The 25,001-nt window shown below is 39.5% G+C and overlaps 1 protein-coding gene across 2 annotated transcripts; it reads right to left on the reverse strand.

Moving 5' to 3' along the window:
- Positions 1 to 604: 604 nt before the first annotated feature.
- On the reverse strand, positions 605 to 23,238 carry HSPH1 (heat shock protein family H (Hsp110) member 1). Of its 2 annotated transcripts, XM_068672655.1 has the most exons (18): positions 22,976 to 23,238; positions 22,676 to 22,733; positions 19,422 to 19,562; positions 17,560 to 17,682; positions 16,449 to 16,548; positions 13,132 to 13,265; positions 12,454 to 12,698; positions 11,403 to 11,631; positions 10,369 to 10,475; positions 8,891 to 9,024; positions 6,511 to 6,716; positions 5,600 to 5,731; positions 4,710 to 4,847; positions 4,155 to 4,280; positions 3,526 to 3,633; positions 3,305 to 3,424; positions 2,003 to 2,164; positions 605 to 1,467 (listed from the first exon to the last, which is right to left on the reverse strand). In XM_068672655.1, the coding sequence occupies exons 1-18, from the start codon at positions 23,080 to 23,082 to the stop codon at positions 1,267 to 1,269; spliced, it is 2,571 nt and encodes an 856-aa protein (XP_068528756.1). In that variant the 5' UTR covers positions 23,083 to 23,238; the 3' UTR covers positions 605 to 1,266. The 2 variants fall into 2 exon arrangements, with proteins under 2 accessions (XP_068528756.1, XP_068528765.1); XM_068672664.1 differs by lacking the exon at positions 5,600 to 5,731.
- Between the last annotated feature and the right edge of the window lie 1,763 nt (positions 23,239 to 25,001).

Below are 25,001 nucleotides of genomic sequence, written 5' to 3' on the forward strand. Positions count from 1 at the left end.
CCTGGCTTCAGGTGCCTAACTCCATACTGTAGTTTGATGGCTCTCTCAGAACACAAGTGATCTTTTCAGCATCCTCTGCTACACATACCTAAAAACTAAGCTCCTTCAGACAGATTTTAGAGGAATTCTTAATTTTTTAAATTGCTACCACTGTCTAACCAGAGCCATTTACTCAGAATGGTATGAAAAAATTTAAAATTTTTCAGTTTAGCCTGCAACAAAAATGCAGAGCAAAATACTTAAACTAGAGCCTAGTTTAAGTATTTAGCCATTTTTAGCATCTTATTCTGAACTGCAGATCCTTGTCTCCAGGGTACAGGATTTTGTACATTCATAACTTAATGCTTTGAACTCACTGCACAACTTTCTTCTAAGACAAAATCATTTAGGTTGAAAATGACCTTTAAAGATCAAGTCCAACTGTCAAGATGACCTGCTGAGTCCCATGACTAAACTATGTCCCTTCTATCTCTATGCTAAATGTTGAGGGTTTTTTTTTTAATCTTGTGGAAGAACAAACCAGCCTTGTTTATCTGTTGCCAACAGCAGGAAGGTCAATGCTTACACCAGAAGTACCAAAACCAAAAAAAAAAAAGTCAGGAGATACCAGTAAAATGAACTTTATTTTAAAGCTCATTAAAAGGCTTCACAATAACACTAACAGAATTAGCATTTCCTTCATTTTATATACCCCACATGAAAAATGTATTGTTTAGCAAGAGACGAAACGTAAGCGTTTCTGCATGCTACTAACACATTTCACCATCTTATTGTCTGATAAATGCTTTGAACTGCAATAACCAAAAGCCTTAGAACAGAAAATTTATTCTGGAAAGTCCTTATGAACGGGACAGACACTGGCTTTTTATTGACATACCCAATCAGATGTCCAGATGAAAGAAAACTACCTTGGCATCTACAAATGCCTACGAAGGTTTCGATTACAACCTTTTGAAGGAGCAGTATATTTCAGAGCAAGGGCTTCTTTTCATCTTTAGTGATGCAAATGGTTAAATACTGCACAGAAGCTTAGTATGAACTCACAATTCCACAGGAATCTGAAAGTTACCAAGGCAATTTTCCTTTTAGGATAGTCATGACCAACACTATTACTATTCTTTCCTCCCATAACACAACATATTCCAGACAAGTTAAGAAAAAATATAAATAGTTCCCAAAACAATGCATTCCCACCCCCCCAATCACATACGACAGCAAAAATATCTTCTGTCATGGGATGAAATAACTTGCTGCAAGTGCTGTGGTTTAGTCCAAGTCCATGTTAACAGTGCTTTGATCACTTGGATGACATTCGCCATTTTGTTGAGGCATTTCTGAATTTTTGTCGTCTTCCCCCATGTCTTCAGTTTTATAATCGCTCCGTTCATTCAAGGGGTTTTCCTCCTTAGGAGAGTCAACTTTTGGTTTTGGTTGGGTCACAATAGGCTCACAGACATTGTTCAACTCCTGGAAGAGCGAGAGGAAAAAATGTGCTCAAAATATGTATTAAGGACACATCAGCTTCACTATTTGAAGAATCCTGTGCCTAAAAGGCTGTTTTAAAACTTGCTTATTTGTTTCTCAAGTAGATACTGTACCCTGAAATAAAATAACAGATTTACTTCTCAAAGTTCAGTGTGCAAAGTCCTTCACTTAAAATTTTCAATATCACGTGTGATTGTTTTCTTTCTTGGTTTTGCCTTTTTTTTTTTAAAGAAAAGATTTTGTACCTTTCAGCCATTCTGAAAAACAATCTGAGTTTTTAAGGTGACTGAAAGACACAATGCCAATAGCTCCACAGAATTATTAACAGTATGGCACAGTTCCTCTGCTTTCTACTCAATCTCAGTCTGTCCACACTTCCAAGCACCCTTAAAGAATACTGGAGCAGTCAGGTGAAATAAGAAAGGAAGGGGTGGAGGGAAGAGGCAAGAAGTCAGTCTAGCTTTTTATGCTAGCCTATCTTTACAAACAGCCTCTAAAGTTAGTGTACGGTACTTACTTGTAGCTTTGCCTTAATTTCACTTGAACGCACAGCTGGATCCTGATCTAAGCTCTTCTTAGCCTGTGCGCTCACAGCATTGTTCATCCACTCTACCACCTCGCTAACACACTTCTCTACTTTCATCATTTCCATTTCATCAATATGGATGTATTTTTCATCCTGCACAAATACACATTTTTTATTAGTTAGTGATGTCAAGTTCAGCGGCATCAAGTTACAAGAATATCCCAGTTATTTACCAATTATCTTCATTGATTTTCAAAAAACAAAGTCAGCAACAAGTTAGATATGTTACAACAAGAGACAAGAAAAACAGACAAATGTTTCCTTTGTTCAATATTCAAATAGGAAAGTTAATTCACAGAGCAAATACAGACTTCACAAAGAAGTTGCCGTAAACAAGTTGCCCAATAAAACACCACAACATTCTTAACACTTTTTGCTAAGTACACCCTCCTTCCCTTCTTGAGAATCTCACACAGACCCCTAGCAGTTAAGAACATGCCATTCTGCTGTATGTAGAAAGGGTTACAGAGTTGTTCAACTCTGAGCTCCAGAAACAGTCACACAATTAACTGATACCAGGGCACTAGACCTATTCTGCAGCATCACCCATGACTTTTGCTGGGAATTCAAAAGATGGATTCGATGTACTTAAACGTACTGTATTCATTAATATTAATTTCAAGACGATACAACTACTGAATAATTTAACTTAGTGCTAATTTTGCTATTATAGCTGTGAATACAGAATTATTTGTTGCAAATCTCAAAGTTATTTTGGGTGTTGTGGACTGCCCCATTAAAACCTGAGCACTAAATTTTTCAGAGGCAGGCACGCTTCTCAAGAAAGTATCTTCAAATACCAGTGGCAAAAGAAATGTGTACATAAATATGCACGATGTCTTAGTTCCATGTTTTAGTTCCTCCCAGGTAGCTTTTATACTAATGCTTCTCAGCACAGTACCATACCCATTCTTGTTTCCAATAGAATGGAAAGAAGAACACAGCTCTGAAGAAATCAAATTAGCCTTTAAAAGGTCAAGAATCAGACCAGTCTAATCCCTCTTCCTCTTTTAAGAATGTACTTTTTGGCCTGAAAACATTGAGAAGCATCAAGCAACTGAAAATGACGCACTGCGCAAGGTTTTGTTGAGTACTAAGAAACATTTATGGTGTTAAATTTGTGACCTACAAAACCAGACTGCAGCTAATCTGAGAGAATGTGAAACCTCTGCCAGCTGGTGGGCCTCAATGAGACCCTATGTGGTAAAAGGAAGGTACTTCGAGGCCACATACCTTATTCCTGAATTCCCCAGCTATTGTGGCATAATACTGGAGCCTGTGTCCCAGTTCTTCTAACACCTTCGGTCGTTCCTCTGCTTCTTGATAGCGCATTTCAATTGGGGTACCTAATTTCTAGAAAAAACAATTCCCATGCATTACGGATTTCATCAACATTGTTTACAGTGGTATTTTGGAAACTTTGCTTTTCACTTTGGGCATAATAACAGACCTACCTTTAAATCCTCTAGTTTGTCTACATACACCTGCTTAGCTTCATCCTCGCCCTCTTCATACAGCCAGCCTTCTGTCTCTGTTAGGAGCGCAGAGAAGCTTTGAAGATCCTGTGTGTCAATATAAATCAACATATCAAACACCAAAATAGGCACCAATTGGCTATGCTAGTCTTGTAGGAACAGTATACTGGTAAATGTAAACAATTATTGGCCTCCTACATAAACATTTCTTTTGTCTGATTAAGTCCAATAAACCACAGCAGCTTCTGAACTGAGAACACACACCTGCAACATAGGCAGCATCTATAGCCACTTGCCTTGGGCTAGGCCAACGATTGGGCTGCGGTTTTAATTCATGGTTTTGCCTATGAATACAACACAGCTTCCCTTACTAGTCAACAACTTTACTTGGAAGCAAAATAAGTTCTGTTGCAAAGGGAGCGAAGTTGTTAGGGATACACACTATTTGCTAAGCCTGACCCTAATTCTGGATCAGCCCCAGCATTATTCAATGGAATTAAGATTTCCAGCTATTTCCATGACAGGTGGGTGATAAAGCTTGACCAAGGAGTACAGAATAGATATTTAATGTCAGTATTTACAGAGAAGGTGCTGAAACTATAACCTACCTTTTCACAAACAAACTTCTCATATGGTCCAGACAATTTGTCCCTGAACTCATACACATATTCCTCCACTGCATTCTTCGCATCATTTCTCTCTTTTTCCAGCTTGTCTTGCATAATCATCTTACCCTGTGCAATCACAGAAAAAAAAAATTAATTAAAAAATACCTATATTCAAATAGCTTTCTAACAAGCACGGGTGGTGTAAAACACTCAAATCTCCCACAGACCTTAGCTCACATTAGCTTCTGGAATTCTCTTAACTACCAAGTAGACTCACCTGAAGAAATGTAATGTCCTTTTCTAGGTTACAATAGCTTGAACCAATCTCTGATTTCATTCCATGCACCAGTGCTCTGAAACTATTGTTATAAACAACACTCCAATCTTTTGTTAAGATTTCTCAGTTGTGCTGAAGTTAGACAGTTATTAGCTCACTTTAAGTTAGCTGAGTTTACCCTCTAGGGTTACAGTAAAGTATCAGACATTGCGCCTTGAAGAGCAGACAAGTGGTTAATAGCTGCAAACAAGAAAACAGTCTAAGCCCCACTAACTCACCTCTGTTTCAATATACATATTGAGAAGATCTTTTCCTAACTGCCAAACCAAATTAGCTTCAATAGGCAGTTCCACATTCTTCACCTTTATCTTGGGTTTTTTAGCTTCTGGAGGCTGATCACCTTTCTTCTCATTTGTCTGAGTTGGAGAGAAGAAAAATAAGATAATATTCCTGACTTCCTTCTGATGAATTAACAGGATGATGATAGAAACATTCATGGAAGAACATGCAGAGATTTTGTCTTCTTTGAGGATCTTCAAAATATACTTGCAAGGCACTTTCCCTTCAGGCTGCCCACCTCTCATCCTAGCCTCTTTCCAGTCTATTTCACAGCAAGTACTGAACAACAGCAAGGACATTTCCCAGATATATTATCTATTTGCAGGTATTTCCAGAAGTACCCCTCTATAGCTTAACACTTCACTAGTGGTGCTGACAGCAGCAAGATTTTAATCCAAAAACATTTTTCATCTTACACAGATGAAAGGAAACTACTAGCAATATCATGCAGGCACATGTTTTTCACATTGATTATCTCCCCTTCGGTTTATGAGTTCTTAATTCCAGCTTCTCTCAGCACACCTAGTAAGTTGGCCTCTTAACAGCTGTTAAATTGAAGTGTCTGCACCTCAACCAAATTAGCTACAGAAGACTGCATAAAGACAGGGAAGTGGTAGAGAGGGACTTACTTCTTGCAGGATTTCTTTTGCAAACTCTTTATGAAAAATCATCACAAGATATACAGATTATTTTTCATAATTACTAAAAGGTTTAAAAGTGAAAAAAGGTTTTGAGTACCAAGTTCCTTACTTTTTTCCTGGAATATTACAATTTTAAATGCCACCATTATACAGTATAACATTTTCAACAGAGTTAAAGGGTCACTCACTTTCTTGACATCTGGGGTTTTGTTTTCTTCAGAGGGAGGTTCTGATGAAGGGGGAGACTGTGACGTTTGCTGACCATCAGTTTGTACCTGGGACTGTGTTCCAGCCTCACTGTTCTCTTGCTGGATATTTTTCTGAAATGAAAGCCCAGGCACAAAGGATGTAGAAGGCATGTGCACTTGAATTTAATCAAAGTTACAGGGCACCACTTCTGATGCACATACTATACCAAGTGCCCTAGAAAACATTCTGTGCACACGCAGACACACACGCTTTAACTGATACAGACTAGGAATAAGATAAGAAGGACCTGGTGAAAATGCTACCTACCAGTACCACCCTGGCAGTATAATACTTGCGTGTGTGTGCATTCTACCACTTTCTTTTTAGAAGTGGCTTTTAATTTATTGAGTCATAGCTTAAGGTTTCTTCCCCCCTCAGAAAAATATTAAAGCATCAAGTCCACCACATTATTCCCCACTGTTCCCCTTCCCATCAATGCTGTAAAAAATGGTCCAATTTTCCCTTCCACGAGAAGTTCCAAAACTTCACTAATACAGAGGATTACGCGCAAATCCTTTTGACACAGAACACGGATGACTAACAACCCAAACTACATTTTCCTATCTGGAACACTCTGATAACTATATCAGCTGTAAGCAACCCCACCCTCAAGCAACCTGCTTCCTGCCATTCGGCATTTTCCCTGAAAAGTGAATTTAAAATCCACATCATTTTCAAGATGGTAGTGATTTTCTCCTCTTCTTATAAATGTATTTTTCTAACAGCTATGCACATCTCAAAATTAGCCTCATTTTGCATCCTTAGATTTTTTTTCCTCTTCCCAAGTATGTAGCAGCAGGACACGTTTTCATCAGCAAGGATATTCACACACAAGAAAGGGTTAACTCACATCATTTGAATTTTCAGCAGGCCTCTGGTCCTGGGTTTCCACTTCAGTCTCAACACCAACATCCTCACTATCTTCACTTTTAACTGGTTCTACCATGGATGCAGTGGACACACTGAAAATGCCATGAGTATTAACACGGACTTTCACTTTGACTTTTGACTTCTCTCCGTCTTTCTGGGCTGCCACATTCTGGATAACATACCTACCTAGAAATCAAAAGAATCAGAATTCACACAGTGGAACAAAATAGGTAACATCACAGAGCTAGAGAAATACTTCTCTTCCACACAAGGACAAAAAACATTTGACCACACCACTAATACCTGTGCTAATCTCATGGTCCCCAAATGAAATGAGTACTATGAAATATAAAACAAAAAACATTATTGTTCCATCAGTTTTACCTTCCAAATACAAAGGCATAACATTGTCATCACCTAGGGTAGGTTCTCCTGTCACTATTTATACAGAAATATGGAATAAATATGGAAAGTAAAAGCTTGCTCCCCTTGCTTGTATTATGTGTGATGCTACCATGGGATGAACAAAAGCTAGAAAGATTTAATCTAATGCCAGTGTTGCGGTATGTTGACCTACAACACAAGATATAACAGTATTTCTAGATTTCTAGAAGTATAATTAATTAAAAATTTATTTTTAGCTTTTTATCCATATAAGTCTCATGATCTTTTACTCTAGGTGAAAAGTGAAATTGTTTTGTCTCCCACAACATTTGACATTTTGAAGTAAGAAGCAGACAGCTAGCTTAACAATATACAAAAAGCAAGATCTGACACTCAAAAGAACAGACTTGTTTTGCCTTCCTATTATATGTATATCACAAGAACAGTGACCTGAGATGATGCTTTACTGATATCCTCACTGGCTGGATATACACATGCACCATTTCCTCATCAGCAGATCTGATCCTTATGCATACAAGCTTTTATTAGCTTACTTTACAGACCAAAGAATGTAATCCCCTCTCTTGTAAATCCAATAACACTGTAATTGTGACCTGTCCTCTTTTAGTAGTCTCATCAGACCTACTGACTCACCCATTAGGGCAACTGACTCTGTTCTGAGCAAAATTAATTGGTGAATAAGCTGAAACCAATCTGATTTTCAAAATCCATGCTCAGTTGCAACAGAGGAGTTAAGCATCTCATTTGTTAAATCCATATAAGTTGAAATCCCACTACTAGTCTTTACAGGAATAGCTAACATAAAAGCAAGTCTGTCATTTCCAGAACTACAAAATATTAAACTGGCTTCTAAGACAGTGTTTGAACTTCGTGCTCTCAGTGAGCCAACCAGAAGTTGGTTCACTGTAGGGAAAATAACTGATTTTTCCTGCTGGGGAAGTTACAGGTGACTGAAAATTATAGGTGACTTTGCAGTAATTAGGTAGTAGGTGAAGTATTGGTAAATCAGACTGATGTTTCTGCCCTGTGCATTCCCCCAACCATAAAGATTTATAAAGTTCATCTTTAGCACTATGATTCTGGTGAAACTCTAAGTGTATTGTTATCAAACTGAACAGCTATATTATGAAATACCTAACCAATCAATAGCTCAGAGGTACATGCAAGTTATTTTATTGAGATTTGTCATTGTTTCTACCAGCCTGAAATACTCAAGTCTAAGAGAAGTAACCACTGAACTTTCTAACAAAACCAAGCAATTACTTGACAATTCAACAACTTCTAGCTTAATTTTAACGTGCAAAAATGCAACATCCAATTGCATGCCTAAAACTCCAGAGCAAGCACTTAATTGACCTATCTTTACCAAAAAAATATTTTTCTAACTGAATTATGAACTCCTCATACCTGTCATCACTGTCAATGTCATAATTTGTCAAAAAGGATCAAAGACTGCTCACGTTACCAACAGAATTCAAATCAATGCCTTAGTCTTGCAGTTCCTACTGTTTAGCACTCAGTAAGATTTAAGCAAAGCAGACTTATGTCACACCCAGAAAGAACAGAAAAAATGCAACATCCAGTAACAAGATATATTCACTGCTCCTGTGTAACACACATTTAAGTTCTCTACATACAGGAGGTATTTTTCAAGTGTTCCTAGATTGCTTTAGCAGAAGAGATCTTGCAATTCGCATTCTAGTCATGAGCATTCTGTTACAGTTCCCCTTCAGTTCACTATAGGAAGGAAGCAACTTTTGAAGCCAGACAAAATCCAAATTTGGTTACCTATGGAACAGGACAGTCAGTAACTGCGTCCACAAGAGACCAAAATCTAAATATACACATCACACAGCTTTACTGCAACACAGCACACCACTATTACAGAGCTGATTCAAGACCAACATTGCTATCAAACAACTTAAGACAGCAACACCTCCAAGACAGTTACTTACCAATTTTTGTCTCTGGATACGGGACTCCAATAGGATCAGAATAAAATGCTTCTAGCTCAAATGGACCTTTCCTGTAGAAGGTAAGAACTTTGGAGAAAGGTGCTGCATGATTTCTGCTGAACACTTCATGAACCCTATGATTAGGAAAAAAAATCACTTTTAGCATGATCTTTGAGCTGAAATACCTTAATTTAGCATCAGAACTCTTTTAAAAACACCACTATGCTTTGACACATTTATCCTTCTGAACAACTCCAAGATACTCCTCTACTGTACTGCAAGGAAAATAAAATACTGTTGTGTATTGCAATCAGATAGTATCCTGTTCTGCTAATTTTGAGTCTCAGAAGCAAGTAAGTTTAATAAGTTTTAGACGTAGGTGGCAGTTTAGCAGCAGTCCTCCAAAATTTGTTTCCTCCAAAGACACTGAGTTTGGAATAGCATAATTTAAACCACAATTTGCACTGTTCCTCACTTAAGTCTCAAAAGGCTAATTATAGTCCCATTAATTCCTTACTCACTCAGCTTCTATGGCTCATTTGAGAACACTGACACCAGATTATTATTCATTCCCTGATATGACAGAAAGACAACTAGCTTTATTTTATGTTCTTCTTCTAGGTTCTGTCTGCCATTATGCCTGCCTGATTCTGATTTCCAAACTTTTTTTAATCTCCTATGAAAGCATCTCATCTAACAACCTAAGAGTGAGAAAACAAGAGCTCCACCTAGAATGGGAATCCGGAGTTTGCTCTCGGAAGCCTGTGACAGAAGAAACATTAAATTCTGCGTTTTCACAAGAAATACAAAAGAGAAAGCTGAGTTACAGAGAACCTGAAGGAAAAAAGGCAAAAAAGAATATGAACAGCTACTCTAGTACTTTAAGCTCCCCAGAAGTTAACCTCAGCACTTCCAACATCTTAAGACAGTAAGATGTATTTCCCACAGGCACGGCACAGTTAATAACGTAGGTCAGAGTTTCAGACATGGCAATTCCAAGAAATTTGTCTTATGCAACCAGAGGAGTTAAATTTTTGCTTCTGTTTCTAGCCAGACAAATAGTATCCACTTAAGCTCACAATGTTTATAGTGCATAATATTACTACAGAAACCAGAATCTTGATAGATGTTAGGAACACCTTGGATAAAAAAGCCATAAGGAAAAATGGTATCGGTATACAACAGTTTTTGTAGTTCATTTTATATTTCAAAACCTGACAAATACAGGTAATGTGAGAGTATATTGCTTGTAGGTTCAAGTTTTTTTTTTTTTAATCTTTAATGTATGAGGGTAATTACAGCTAAAACTTTAACTCGTGCCTTTACAACAGAATCTCCACCGTGAACGACCTGTGGCGTATGACGTACAAGCCTTTCTGCATCAGAGTGCCAAGAACCTAGTTTAAATGCAACCGAAAAAATTATCCTTTAAATGCAAAGGCTAGAAGTTTCACAGAACTGTAGTTTGAGCTACCTACCCTTCAGTGTCCTCTGCTTCTGTGTTCCACAACAGAGATATTGGGAATGGTGTAGCATCTGTCACAGAGAATTCTCTCACTTTAAAAGCTGGAGAAAGAATTGCACACTAAAAGAAAGAGATGCATTACATTACACTTGGTTAATTGCTCTAGCTCCTGCCCCCAACATTTTAACGTATTTAAAGACAAAAAAGAGAACTGTGGTGACTTCACTAGAACAGAGCTAGGTGAGTTGCTTGATTTCAGTAGTCTTGTAAGAGAACACAGATATACACGTATGTTCATATTTTTGAGTAAGCAACACTTTCAACATTATTCTTATTGCAGCTTGTGAAAAAGGTAGCAGTCTAAAGGAATGACAGGACTGTAAAGAATGGAAGTGCTGCTTTACTTAGGTCTAAAATTAATAATAAAATAAAACATTAGGCATGTATTTTACAGGTTCTACTTCCCTGCAGACAACTGATTGCTAGTGATAGAAAGCGATTAGTGAGATCGGGTAAAGAAACCAGTCAGAGAAAGAATCGAAATAAGGGAATGAGTAAAGCAGGGAAGGAAGACAATGAGTGATTTGCCTGTAAAATATAGTTCATTGATTAGAATGTATAAAAATAATTTGGAGGTGACAGGGAAAATAGAATAAAAGTCAGTTTTGCATTGACAGAAAGCTTGATACCAGAAAACGCAGAGCTGCAATGTTCTAGGTTCTACATAGATCTCGTACACTTTCTTGATAAAAACATCTCAGCTTGACAGTGACTCTTAAATTCCACTCACTAGAAAAGATTCCTAGGCCCCTTCATCTGAAGAGAAGAGCAGGCTGCTTATAGAATACACCCAGCATCAGTACTTTAAATAAGCTGTTGCACCACAGAAGAGTGCTCTGAATTCTTTAACAGCATAGTCCCAATTAAAAGACTCAGTGAGCAATGTATGCACACTTCACCATTTCTCCCAAGTGCTTGGCCACCTCTTCAGACAGCACTCTCAGGAAATTTAACTTTTCAGTTTCTCACATGCTGCCGGTACCATACCTGCAGAGCACAGCCTCTAGCTATGGCTTCATCTGCATTCAGTGTTGTACTGACATCTTTGCCAAAGAATTTAGCAATCCTCTCTTTGACAGCAGGAATGCGCGTTGCTCCTCCCACAATCTCTACAGCAGTCACATCTTCCACTTTCAGCTGTGTTTGTTCCATTAATGAAAGCAGAGGCATCTCTATCCTTTTCAGCAGGTCAGCACACAATTCTTCAAACTGAGACCTAAGAAAAGAAATACCACACCATGACTGTCCCCTCCCCTTAAGATTTTCTGGTATTTGTTTCTAAACTGATTTTGATTTCTGATCAGGTTTATTAACTACTCTACAGAAAGACTTGAAAAAGCTAAGCCCCTGTGAACAGGCTGAAGTGACAGCCAGCAACAAGGCAGTACAAGAACAGCTGCTTACAGATTTTCCTATGCTGCTATCAATGTAGCTAACATAGTAAGATGAAGGTATTGTTTTGGCAGGCACTGTATGTTTGCCTCTAAGCAGAGGTTACAGATAAGAGTGCAGAAAACTCATACTTCCTTTACAAAGAAAATCTGTTTCGTAAATACTGGAGGAAAAAAATCCACTCACTTGACAGCAGTTAGAAGATTAGTAGTGCAGTGACTACAAATGAAGTTGTGCCTGTGAGTGCATGCAGAAAAGATACACAGGGAAAGACTATTTACACTACGGGCATAATATAGTCACCCCCAGAAGTGCCATTTCTGTCCTCCATTTCTCTCCCAATATCCACAGTTCAGTAAAAGCAGGAAAAAAAAGGAGAGCTTGAATTGTTTCTATCTTAAGAGCAGTATGGGATTTAGGTTACCTAAAATATACTGCAGACCTAAATAGCCAACCCCCCGCCCTGGTTTGCATGCATCAACGCATGGTTTTAAAAGTGTGCCATTTTACAGGAAGAACAAGCTTCTTACGCACGTATTATCACACTGAAAACAAAGGCTGAAGTGTAGTGCTCAGCTATCAGAGCTTAGTTACTTTAACACTTAGAAACTCAAGCAACAACCTAACCATCTCCTATAGAGCTCACCTGTTCATTTTTCCAGATACATCAGTATCATTCATGAAGCACTCAATGTTTAGGGGAATGTCTGTGCTATTAGAACTCATCAGTTTCTTCAGCTTCTCACACTCCTGATACAGACGAAGAAGAGCTCGAACTTTCGATTTTGGATCCAGTTTGTACTTCGTTTTTATTTCTGCACAAAAGTAATCTACCAACTTTGCATCAAAGTTCCTTCCACCTAGGAAAGGGTCAAACGCTGTGCCAAGTACCTGGTTTGAAAGAACACAATTTAGTCTAATACTCAACAGAAATCAAATAGAACAGCAGTCTTCCAATGCCAGCAAGCATTTGTTTTGAAAAAGGTAAGGGGCAAGTCAGCCTGTGTTTGGCTTAAGTATTTATATAACCACATCTGTAAAAAATTGCTTTTCAATTTTACAGGGGAAGTAAACCTCAGTGGGTGACAATCCTAAGTATTCACGATTTTAATACATCCACTTAGTTTAAGAGGTAGTAATTACACTACATATCTCACATCGGTGTATTACTGAGCAATTTACAGCCTCCATTTAAAGTCATCCTAATGAAGAATACTGATAAAATCTCTGCACCTCAAATGCAAGAATTATTTCAGAATTTTAAAAACAGGTTTATACAGCTGATTCTACTGTCTCAAAGTCTTTCATCATTTAATCTTACTACCTTTAGTTTACTCTTGTTGAATGCACAGGCTGATACTTGAAATGCAGAATGTCCCATATCAACAAACACAACTATTCGTGGCTTCTCTTCAGGTGCTGGAAGGTCTTGTTTATAAATCCCATAATTCAGAGCCACTGCAAAAAAAAAAAGAGATTATCAATGTAACCTCTGGTTAGTCTCCAACTGAATGCCATCACATCCCTGCAAACATTAAGCTACAGAATAAAGAGCAGCCAGGAGAAAAAAAAGGCATTCACCTAAGCAAGGTCTTTCCTACATGAAAGCTTTATTTCATTAACATGGATGTCATAGGACCCAAGAAACAAGTCCTTCCTCAGTCATGTGTATGCTCTGTCCCTAAATGTTTAAGCATGCAAAACTAAGAATCCATGACCCTGTCTGAAGGTTTAATCTCCTTTGATCTGTTTACTAACAGCTCAGTTTTTAGTGTCTCATACTAATCAAAGATGCAGAGTGTTTTAATAAGAAAAACCCAGTATTGAATTTAAAAAGCATCTCCCAGGCATGAAGGTCATTTCTCAGAATGCTATGAAAGGTCAGGAGAGGCTGCAAAAGGGAATAATCTGTCTACACAGAGCATCAGGCAGGCACAAGTTGTGAAGTGCTGCAGAAGTGTGGAACAGAAGCCAGTGTGGCATATAAACACAGGGTGATACAGTCAAAGGACAGAACAGTAACAGTTCTGCTGCAGCATTTTGGATATATAGCAGTGTCACAGGGAGGCAGGAGGCTGATGCAGTAATTAAAGAAAAATAAAGGCCTAGAGAGTTTCACCTACACAGTTATGTAGGAAAGGCTCAGATTTTGGCATATGTAAATGCACATTCTCACATTTTCTAGCCAGAAGAAACCCCAAACTGAAGATAATAGGCCAGGCTCCTAGCCAGATTATCAGGCAAGAGAATTAGAACATTAGCGAAGGTGGTAAGGAAGGCAGAGAACACATACTCTGAGGAACAATGTTTTATTATCACATTGACACCTTCTCGCATAAGGAGGAAGGGACACTGGCTCACTAACTTCCTTAATCTGGATCTACTGGTTTTGATGTGAGTATTTGGAACAAGTTCAGCCTCATTTCCCATTGATCAGTGGCTTGAGACTTATGGATTCTGGTGTCCAGTGAAGTTGCCCTGCACTTTGTACACTCATTCTCATCTGTGTAGATTCCTTGGGGGTCTATAAATTCTAGCCCCCCCCTCAATCAATCCCTCCCACAGCCAGGTCATGAACAGGTGCTTAACTAAACCCCAACTATATTGCATGGAATACATCCAAGTGTTACATCCTTGAGATCTAGATTTGATTAAAATGTGAATGAACAAGACCAACATAGTGTTTGTATTTTTTTTTGAGCATGCTGAACAAGTTACCTTTGTTCCCAAGTCACGTCTTATGAAGAAAATAAATCACAGCAGAATTTGTCTCTTTAGAAAAATACACAAAACTTTTTATTTTCTGCTCTACTATAACTAAGGACCCCACCCCCCACAGATATTATCAAAGACTAACACTTAATATTAGAAACTGTTGGACAGTACTCAGCCTTACTAGGTAAGGAAAAGAAAATGAGAAATGCTTTGTTGCACAATAAAGGAAAGCTGCTGGTACTAAGATGAAAGATCTACATTTTTGTGAATTGCTCATTCCAGTGGCAAAGCTTCTGAAGATCCTTACTAAAAAGCATACCTGATGTGGGCTCCCCACTTACCCAGCTCAAGAATTCACATTATCACATTTCCTAGAGCACTCTTTGCTATATAAAGAATTAAGCTAAAACTAGATGATGTGAACAGGCACATATGGCTTCTGTAATGATACTGTCAGATTTGCTCTTCATTAGGTGCAAACACATTGCATTCAACAGAAGAGTCATACTGACTGAAGCATCTATGTTTATTAGGATTCTTATGCTTTACCAGATACTCATCTGAAAATTATTACAGAAAAACTTTAAGATACCATTCCATCAATTTCTGTTAAAAATTACTTACACACTTAAAATTATCTTCCTTAGAGGAAGAGCAGCTGACATTATCTACCCAGACCTGTGCAAAGCATTTGACACTGCCCTGCATGATATCCTTGTTTCTAAACTGGAGAGACGTGGATTTGATGGATGGACCACTAAGAATGGAATCAGCTGGATGGTCACAATCAGTGTTCTGGTCAACAGCTCAATGTCCAAGTGGAGAACACTGATGAGTGGTGTTCCTCAAGGGTCAGTATTGGGACCAGCACCATTTACATCTTCACTGGCAATACAGACAGTGGGATCAACTGCACCCTCTGTAGGTTCACTGGTGACACCAAGCTGTGTGGTACAGTCAATACTCTAGAGGGAAAGGACACCATCCAGAAGGACCTGGACAGGTCTGAGAGGTGGGCTTGTGAGAACCTCATGAGGTTCAACAAGCCCAAGTGCCAATACAGCTGGGTGGACTGCAAGCAGCCCTGAAGAGGACTTTGTGGTATTGGTTGATGAGCAGCTCAATGTGAGTCTGCAATGTGCACTTGTAGCCCAGAGACCTACCATATCCTGGGCTGCATCAAAAGCAGCATGGCCAGCAGGGCAAGAGGTGACTCTCCCTCTCTGCTCTTGTGAGACCCCACCAGGAGCCCTGTGTTCAGCTCTGGGGCCCCCAGCATGAGGAGGAAATGGAGTTTTAGAGCAAGTCCAGAGGAGGGCTAAGGATTATCAAAGTGCTGGAGGAAAGAAGTACTAATCAGGAAACAAGTGCTAATCATTACGATATTTAAAAAGTAGACCCCAGATGCAAACAGGGAATGTAGGAAAACTTAGAATAAGAACATTTGTTTTAAGAAAACACCAGACAAGCTCTTGGTTGTGCCAATGCATTTTTAGAGTCCTTAACACATTAGCAGGAGGAAATCAATTACCAATTTTTGTTTTAAAACCACAATTATACCAACAAATACTTTGGAAGTTAAGTGTTAACAATTAATCAATGAATTTCTTTTAAGAGTGCCTACAACCCATAACTGCGCATTGTAGGTTTTCTTCCAGGAAATACAGGCACTAAACTAAATTGACAAGGCACATGCAGCAACTCCTAAGTATATATTCAAGGACATAACCACCACGAAAGCTTCATCTCTTCTACCCCTTCACACAAGACATTAAGATGGAAGATGCAAAATAAAGAGAAGAGAAACAGGTGTTTAGAATGTTTGTTTCATGTCCAATTTTTAAAGCCAGCACTGTTTCCTAGAGTAACTACATACACCTGCTGCCATAGGCACACTTTGAAGAAACTGCTGTTTTCCATACTTACCAGCTGTCATGTCATTCATTAATCTAAGACAGTTTAATCCAACAATCTGGGCTGCATCCAGAACAGACCTCCTTTCAGCATCCGTGAAAAATGATGGAACCTGAAGAAAGCAGGTGAGAATGAGAAGTTAGTAATACCAGAAAATGAGACACTTAATCTGAAAGCATTCATAGAAATTGTATCTATTCCTCATCTTCAAGAATGGGGCTCACTGCAAATTTTTAACATGTAACTAGTTTGCTGAACCAAGACTTTAAGTACTCTACTCAGTCAAGCTGAGATTAAATAAACATCAACTATTTTAAATGAGCATACATGAGCAAGAAGCAATTGAATTATTTATATACAAATACCAAGGACCATAAATACTGGTGCAAAACATAAAACAAGGTGTTACGGAGATAGAGACAGAATAATCTGTCAATTAAGTGATACAGAGAAACTGCTTTGGCCAAAATGACTTCAGACAAGTGGTAAGATTCTGAAGGAGTACATTGATAATTTGCTACAGATCTCTCTCATCAGCTTTGGACAGTGACCTGTGATGTCCTCAGAGATTGAGTGTATCATTAGATGACATTAACTTCTCAGATATCAAGTAGACAAACTCTTCTCAACAGATTCAAATGCTTATAGATACAACAGGAGACAGATTTGTTCAGTCAGTGAACACAGAGGCAGATGGCATTTTATACTTTAGAATGGAATGACTGTTCTTGATCTGAGATAGTTCTCTTGTACAGTCATAAATTGAAAAAAACAAAGTTAATTAATTTCATCTGCCAGAGGGTAAACTTTGATAAAAAGGTGTCTTTGAGTGTGCTTAGTCATGGAATGAAGTTGCAGAAGGGTAAACACCTGGATCAGGGGCATTCTTTGTCCCAAAATTCACACATTTCTTAAGGGAATGAGTTCATGAACTGGCTCAGGGACTAGAATATGGAAGTAGCCCTGGGACTTCTTTAAGTCAGAAGCTCTAAAGCTAGTTAGGATTAATCCCTTTGTAAGCACTTATCTGGAGTTCTTTTTCAGTATACACGAATAGAAACAAAATGTCCTCAATAGTTGAAGTTTAAAAGACATAATGTTCCTGTGCACTACAATTACTTACAGAAATAACACAGTCTGTTACTGGCTTTTTCAGGTTACTCTCCGCAGTCTCCTTCAATTTAGTCAACAACATAGCTGAAATCTGCTCCACACTGAAGATATGCTCCTCATCCATGTACATGACCTGAATAGAAGAAATAGGGAAAAGTAATGCCATCATTTCAATGGGAAGAAAAATTAATTTTGCTAGGCTGACTAATAATTTAACCTTGACATGCTTAATTAGTTTATTATAGAACTGCAATTTACAATTCAATTTACCAGTTAAATGTCTACAGAAGCAATAATTACATTTTCAGATTTAAAACACTGAAAACAGCATCAATATTATAGATGAAGAAATTAACTGGAGTTTATAGTGATTTTAGAAGTGATTGAGTCTAGAACACAAATAAGGCTGGGTCACATGTCATGCCAGACAGTAAAAAATCATTAATTTTTATTTATTTTTAAAACTGCTATCAACTACAGAAAAGTCCCAAACTACCTGCTCTTTCCTCCTGACACTTGTATATGTCTGCTCAAGACTTGTGCAGCTCTTTTGTTAGAGGCTCCTCAACAGTTCACATGAACCAACTAAAAACTTAAGATGAAGCTCGGCAAAAAGTTTAATTTCTTGGTAAGGGAACAGTACAAAAATATTACTGAATCAGTCTCCTGGGTAATAATGCCAATGATCAAATGAGGGAGCACGTAACAATTGATTCTTGAAAGCAGTACTTGCCTTTCATCCACATCATTCCAATGGGAAAAAAATAAAATATTTCACTTTTAGCAGAGAAACATCCCAGTCTAACCAAGTAAGACAGACTGAATCAGTTCTTAAAACTTATTTTTTGCAGTTAGAATGAAAAAAAGGCAAAAAAAGCTACTGATTTGTTCTGCAAAGACTGAGGAAAAAAGAAGAGATACCAAGTAGCACTATTCTCTTACTACACTACACTTCCACTTACATAAAAGACTCCTACATGCACTTTAAAGGAAAACATTAATTTCTGTCTGCAATGCATATTAACATCACAAGTCACAATCAATGTAAGAAAAGGCACCTCCTCTTTTTGAAAAGCTCAACTTTCCTTCCTTACATTTCTTTTAAAGCATGATCTCTTATGCAATCTATTCATTACCAAGGCCTGATTCTATACTGAAGTTTTGAGGCATTAGTTCAAGGTATAGAGGAAAGCAGCAAACAAAATGCACAGCCTTAAGTAAGCCAGGGTCTTCATTAGTGAAGCAGTATTACATGTGAAGTTACAAGGCTTTGTTATTTTTGTACACTTTTGTACATGAATCTAATGCTGATGGCACCTATCCTAGGAAAAGCTGACATTTTACCACTGAACTTGTAGTGTAAGCAAGACTCAGACCCAGACTGAGTTGTAACTGGCCAGTTACAAGTCAAGTAACTTATAGGATACCAGACAGTCCTAAAAGAAATCACTCACTTATAACAATTCTAAACCAAGTTTCACACTACTTTCTAAGGAATATGTAACCATGTAATTAGACTGTAACAGTGCATTCCACACAGGAGTGACAGAAAGGTTAATACTTCAAAGTAAAGCCATACAACCTTGTAATTATCTTAGCAGTTCCTCCACTGTAATGTTTGAGCTGGATGTACAATTTGCCAACAGGGAAGCTCGTATTTCAGCAATTACTTGCAAATGAATCTTAATTTGATACTTAACATGCACTACTTAAAGATCAAGCTGGCTATTCATACAAGAGCTCCTCTTCAAGAGAAAGGTTAAAAAAACCTTTAGGGTAATGAAAGGAAGCTTGCATTTTGCTGACTAGGCATTGAAATGTAAACTTTCCCATGTAGATATAAAACCAAGAAGAGTTATACCACAGACATACCTTTACTCCAACTCCACCATTCTTCATAGGAACTAGATCATAACTCAACTTCTCTTTTTCCTTTTGAACAAAAGGATCATTAAATGCGCGGCCATGGAACCTCTTGAAGTTAGATACTGTGTTGTGGGCATGAGTGATTTGCTGCAAGGAAACATACGACATTCAGAAATCTATTCTTCATCAGCCTGCAACATTCAGTGCTGCTATATACCCCCCAGCATCACACATTTTAAGAAAATTTCACTTACCACATCAGTTTCTATAGAACCTGTAATTAGTATCTGGTACTTTATACTAACTCATTACTACAGAAATCTGACTCAGAGGGCTACACGCTTACAAACCATCATATATTATTTACTATAAATACCATAAAAGTGTCTCTAAAACCTCAAAACAATCATGTGAGCAATATTATTTTATAGTGCCCATTCTTTAGTCATCTACTTTAGATGCAGTTCAAGTAAACGAATATGCTTGCAGTCCCCAAGCATCTGCCACATCTGTGAACTCGTACTCCAACCCCAGCCAGCTCACCTCCAGCTAGTCACAAATTGCCATCACATTAAGCACACAGAATTATTCATTCCATTATTAGCTTCAAGACAATCAGCCTCCTCATTCATTTCAATGTTTTTTTTTTCCCTTCAGCTCTTCTTAAACCAGGTGAGCTCCCTGATCACATTCACCTAGCAGTCCCTTAAATTCTTACAGCAGACCATAAAAGGACACAGTTCACAGACACAGTGAGAAGCATGAGACACTATTTTGGTCCCAATGTCAGTTTAAAGTACACACTGAACTACAGCATGAGCTGCCCACAGAACCAACTGACCAAGAGAAACATTCTTTATCAGGAATACAATGCAGAACAGAAAGCAGACAGCTAGACTGTCCTAAAAGAGATACAGCACAGATCTCAAAGTAGAATGAAACCCATTCTTTTGGAGAGAAACTAAAAGCGCGTTCTTCTCTAGAATAGCCTTAGGCAGGCACCAACAGACTGCATGGCATTAAGTCAAATGATAAACATTTTTCTAGCTTTCACTACCTTCAAAGAAAAGTATCAATTTCCCATTGCATAAAAAAATCCATCATGGAATTAAAGAATGCAAGCTACATCTCATACTAGAAAGCTATGAAACTACGACAGTTCTCCAAGAGAGCAGTTCCCTAACAAAGAATCCAGCCACATCTGTACTATTAAAGACAAACCTTCAAAAAGCTGTGGGTGGGGAGAAAGATGTTACACCCAAATTTCCTACTGCAAATTGTCCCTGACTTATTCTAATCACCCGACAGTAATCAACAATTACTAGGAGGAACACTAGTTTGTACAGGTTGAAATCCTGCCAGAAACTATTCCAATACTGTAATGCAATAGAATATTTAAGTTGCTGTGTCCAAGACCATTTCCTGGCATGGCCTCATTTATTTGTATAGCCATAACTCCAGCGTACTTGAATGCTACGTAATTCATAGCTGTATTGTTGAAGAACATGCAAGCAAAAATAATTTTTATGTAGTGGGCAGAGAAGCACAAACACTCTGATGGCTTTTACAGCCTAATTTAGAATTACGCTCACAGCCTTTTCCAAGAGAACAATCTTTAGATATTTTTAGAGTAATTGTATGCCATTAGATCTGTAGCATGTTTCAATATCTTCCTGCTTAGTCACAATTAAGAAAGAGAATTATGGTCTGTTAACTAAGATACTGCTCTCATCTGCAGTGCTATCTGACTTATTTAAGAGGAAACCAGTTCTCAGAGAATACATTCCAACAGCAGCTCCTCAAGTTGGAAAGAGATCACCTCTGAGTATTATAAGCTCTCATGTAGTCACACTGTTGAAGTCACTAGTCAACAACTTTTATTTTTTTTTTAAATAGGAAACAGAAGGGAAGGGACCACCTTACTCCTTGATTTTAGTAGCTAGCACACTCGAAGACACAGAAGATGTAGCTCTCAGTTGCTCATGTGAAGAAACTCCCACATTTACAAAAGAAACAATATACCTGCCAGACTGAACACTTACAGCAAGAAAAGTAGATGCTCACCAAGCACAAAGACAACATATTAATATACATTAAAGGTTAGTCTGAAGGCAACTGAACTCACAGGCATTCATCACTGGGAGCACATTCCTTTAAAAGCAGTTTTAGAGACAGAATCTACTTTACTTTCAGCTTGCTTGAAGTCTTCAGCTGCACTTAACAGAACATTGAAACACTCTCAAGAGCATCTATGTAAGATTTACATCACTTGCTGTTTTGAGTAACAACTCATTTTTGCATACAAGGGAATTGTTAAGTTTCTAATCTGAATCAATGGAATCACAGTCAAATAAGCAAAAGCAATGCTAAAATCAAGCTTCTCTAAAGAAAAAAACAGTTACATATTCACTATTTTATTCCAAACATTAACCTGTAACTGGAAGGGTATGCACAGATGCAAACATATAAGCCATTCACATTTCATTGGCCATTCAAAATTAAGTGAGATATTACAGGGGAAAAAAGTCTCCTTTAGTGTTCTCTCCATGGAAACCCGCTGCAGTCCTTCTACTACAGGAGAGATCTGCACAGGCCAGCAGAGGCTGCAAGCTTGGTCTCTACCAGCAGTAGTTATGCAACAAGCCTCTAGTTCAGGGCTTGACAATACCTGAGGATTTATTTAAGCACTACATTTAGTTACTCTGAGTCATGAGAGAATTTAGCTCTCCCTTTAACATGAAAATATTACTTCAATGAAGAAAGCATTCAGTATTTCTTCAGAACCCATTCAGAGCAGCTTAACCAATAAAACTTGATGATTTATATTTTCAAAAAACCACGCAAGCATTCACCTTTCAGTGGAAGCAAAAGTAGTAAGGTACCTTAATTACTTTAGGAACCTTAGGCAACACTTTCCTGTTCCATATAATTTTAAGGAGCTCTATGCAGCAATTCAAAGGTTTTACCGTAAATGCAAGGAAAACGGTACATACAGGCATTAAGAACAGAAATATGATGCTCAAGCTGTCAGAAAGAGAGTGATCAGTTGGAAAATATTACTATTAAAGAAAGAGAAAGCAGTGAAGTTCTAGCAAAGCCAGCCTGCATTTCTCTGAGGGCAGCACGGCACAGAGGGCAGGATCTGACAATGAAAATTGTTACTTGATTTTAAGTAGTAAACAGGGACTCTTTACACCCAGAAGTACTTGAGCAGCTTGCTGCGGCTGTTTTGGAGTTGTGAGCGCCTGGCAGGGACCTACCTGGTTTTTAGCCGAGACGCCGATCGCTCTGTTCTTGGACCCAAAGGAAACCACGGAGCTGCAAAGAACAAGAGGCGGCTTAACTCGGCCCCCGGACCTGCTGGGGTGGCTTTTACCTTAAAACACCCTAATTTCGGCGGGGATTTATTAAACCAGGGGAGGGAAGGCAGGAGGGGGGGGGGAAGCTGCCCCGTTCCGGCCCGGCGGCACCCCCTGGAAGCTTCCAGCACCTTCCAGCCGTGAGGGGGGCCCCGCGCTGCGCCCCAATGTCCCCCCCATGCCCCCCCCCCCCGTACTCACGGCGTGCAGCGGTCGCTGAACTCGTTGGCCACCGTCTCGATGCCGCCGGCCCGCGCCACGGCGATGTAGCAGCTCTGGAAGCCCAGGTCGAAGCCCACCACGGCCATGGCCGAGGCGCCGTGAGGGCGGCGGTGCGGGCGCTGCGCGGGCGCGGAGCAGAGGGCGGGAGGCGGGCGGGCGGCGGCGCCGCTTTAAATACCACAACGCGGCGAAGTTTCCAGAAGCTGCGGCGGCCGCTCGCCGGCTCCACGTGCGGCTTCCGCTTCCGCCTTCGGCCGCCTTCTCGAACGCTGCCCGCCAATCGGCGCCGCCGGGGGAGCCGTGACGTCAGCGGTTGCCATGGAGACCGCGGACGCCGCCGGCTCCGAGGGGGGAGGGGGCGGGGTCAGGCGGGAAGGGGAGGGGTTGGGGGAGGGCCGGGAACGGCCGGGCCGAGGGTGGGGGCGGGGGCGGGGAGCCCGCCTGCTGCGTGGGGGTCATGGCCCCGTGTGGCCCTGTGTGGAATCACAGAAACATTCGGGTTGGACAAGCCCTCCGAGATCACCTGGTCCAACCATCCCCTACCACCAATGTCACCCACTGAGCCATGTCCCCAAGCACCACGTCCAACCTCTCCTTGAACACCCCCAGGGACGGTGACTCCACCACCTCCCTGGGGAACCCGTCCCAGTGCCTGACTGCTCTTGCTGAGCAGAAATGTCTCCTCATTGCCAACCTGAACCTCCCCTGGCACAACCTGAGGCCATTCCCTCTGGTCCCATCACCAGTTATCTGTGAGAAGAGGCTGACCCCCATCTCCCCACACCTCCCAAAATACCAGTATTTTGCCCCTACTCCTTTTCTACACACCATGCTGTACAAAACTACCTCTAAAACTTCGCTTCACAACAGATTTAACATTCAGTTCTCTGTCGGATCTTCACCCTTGGGTATATATGGGAAGGAATTGGCGCCCTAAAATAATGCTTGCTTATTTTAGAGGAGGCGGATAGCTGAAAATCCACTGAGACTGTTCTGTGGCTGTAGCTGAGGATGTAATTTATAACTTAAATAGCCAAACATTAAGGCCTGTGTGTCTGTTGATGAGGTTTTCCGTCCCTGCTTGACACAGTAAATGTTCCTGATACCGCACTTCCAATTTTCAACAAGGAGGTCAATTTCTTCAAATTATTTAAGGTGCTTAAATGTCCCAATTTTTCTTGGGTGATGCGGATATGCTCAAAATGCTTCTGTCTTCTTTACAAATGTATTAATTCCTTGAATCAGTACTATTCTTGAATCCTGAATAGTACTTCTATAGAGCATGAAGGTGAAAATCCAGTCTCTTTATTACCAGCTCATCTGTCCGTCAGCCCTAGCCCTATCTAACAACAAGCTGCGTGCCTCATATTTTCAGTGGTTGTTTAGAAAATCCTGTTGTGTATGTGATAAACATACAGCGTAACTGCTAGTTTCAGTGTCAGCATAGATGATAAAAGCAGATACCAAACATTCCTTTTGCTTTTTCATCCTTTGCTGTAAATTGTTTATCCTTGAATAGAAATACGGAAAACTTGACTGTTTGCCCAGATTTGCAGCTGGTCTCTAAAGGGAGAAAAATGTTAAGCTCAAACAGTGAATTTGGAAGTTACTCTGCTGGCACCATCTATCCGATGGTTTGGTACGGTGTTGTGCAGTGCAGTCGCTAGGCTGCAGCTTCACGGACCTGGGATCCCAGCAGAGGAGCAGAGTTTTTCTTGGCCTGGGGCTGTTGTATCACGAATAACAACCCTGTGGTTTTCATTGCTGCCGGAAGCCAACAAATATCAGATCAAAGAGCTATCAAGAAATGATGCGGCATTGATTGGCTAAAGTTGAAATGCTGCTTAGGCCTGATGGTGAGATTTGGGTCTGTCTGGCTAGTCTGTGCCACTGTATATACAGCCAGCAGCACTGGAGTCATTACAGATGTGAGTTACCAAAAGTTTTAGAGACAAGCTAATACACCTTTTATAAAATCTAGGAAGAAAAAACAAACAAACAAACA

Source organism: Anas acuta, chromosome 1 (genome assembly GCF_963932015.1).
Source record: "Anas acuta chromosome 1, bAnaAcu1.1, whole genome shotgun sequence".
In the NCBI taxonomy this organism is placed as follows: domain Eukaryota; kingdom Metazoa; phylum Chordata; class Aves; order Anseriformes; family Anatidae; genus Anas; species Anas acuta.

What these genes read in the sequence shown, in the direction of transcription:
- HSPH1 (XM_068672655.1), bottom strand. Translation starts at nt 23,082, where the DNA reads ATGGCCGTGGTGGGCTTCGACCTGGGCTTCCAGAGCTGCTACATCGCC. An exon ending in AAACCCCAGATGTCAAGAAA is followed by an intron (nt 4,848 to 5,599) that starts GTGAGTGACCCT and finishes TCTCCAACTCAG; the next exon opens with ACAAATGAGAAGAAAGGTGA. An exon ending in AAATTAAGGCAAAGCTACAA is followed by an intron (nt 1,468 to 2,002) that starts GTAAGTACCGTA and finishes TCGCTCTTCCAG; the next exon opens with GAGTTGAACAATGTCTGTGA.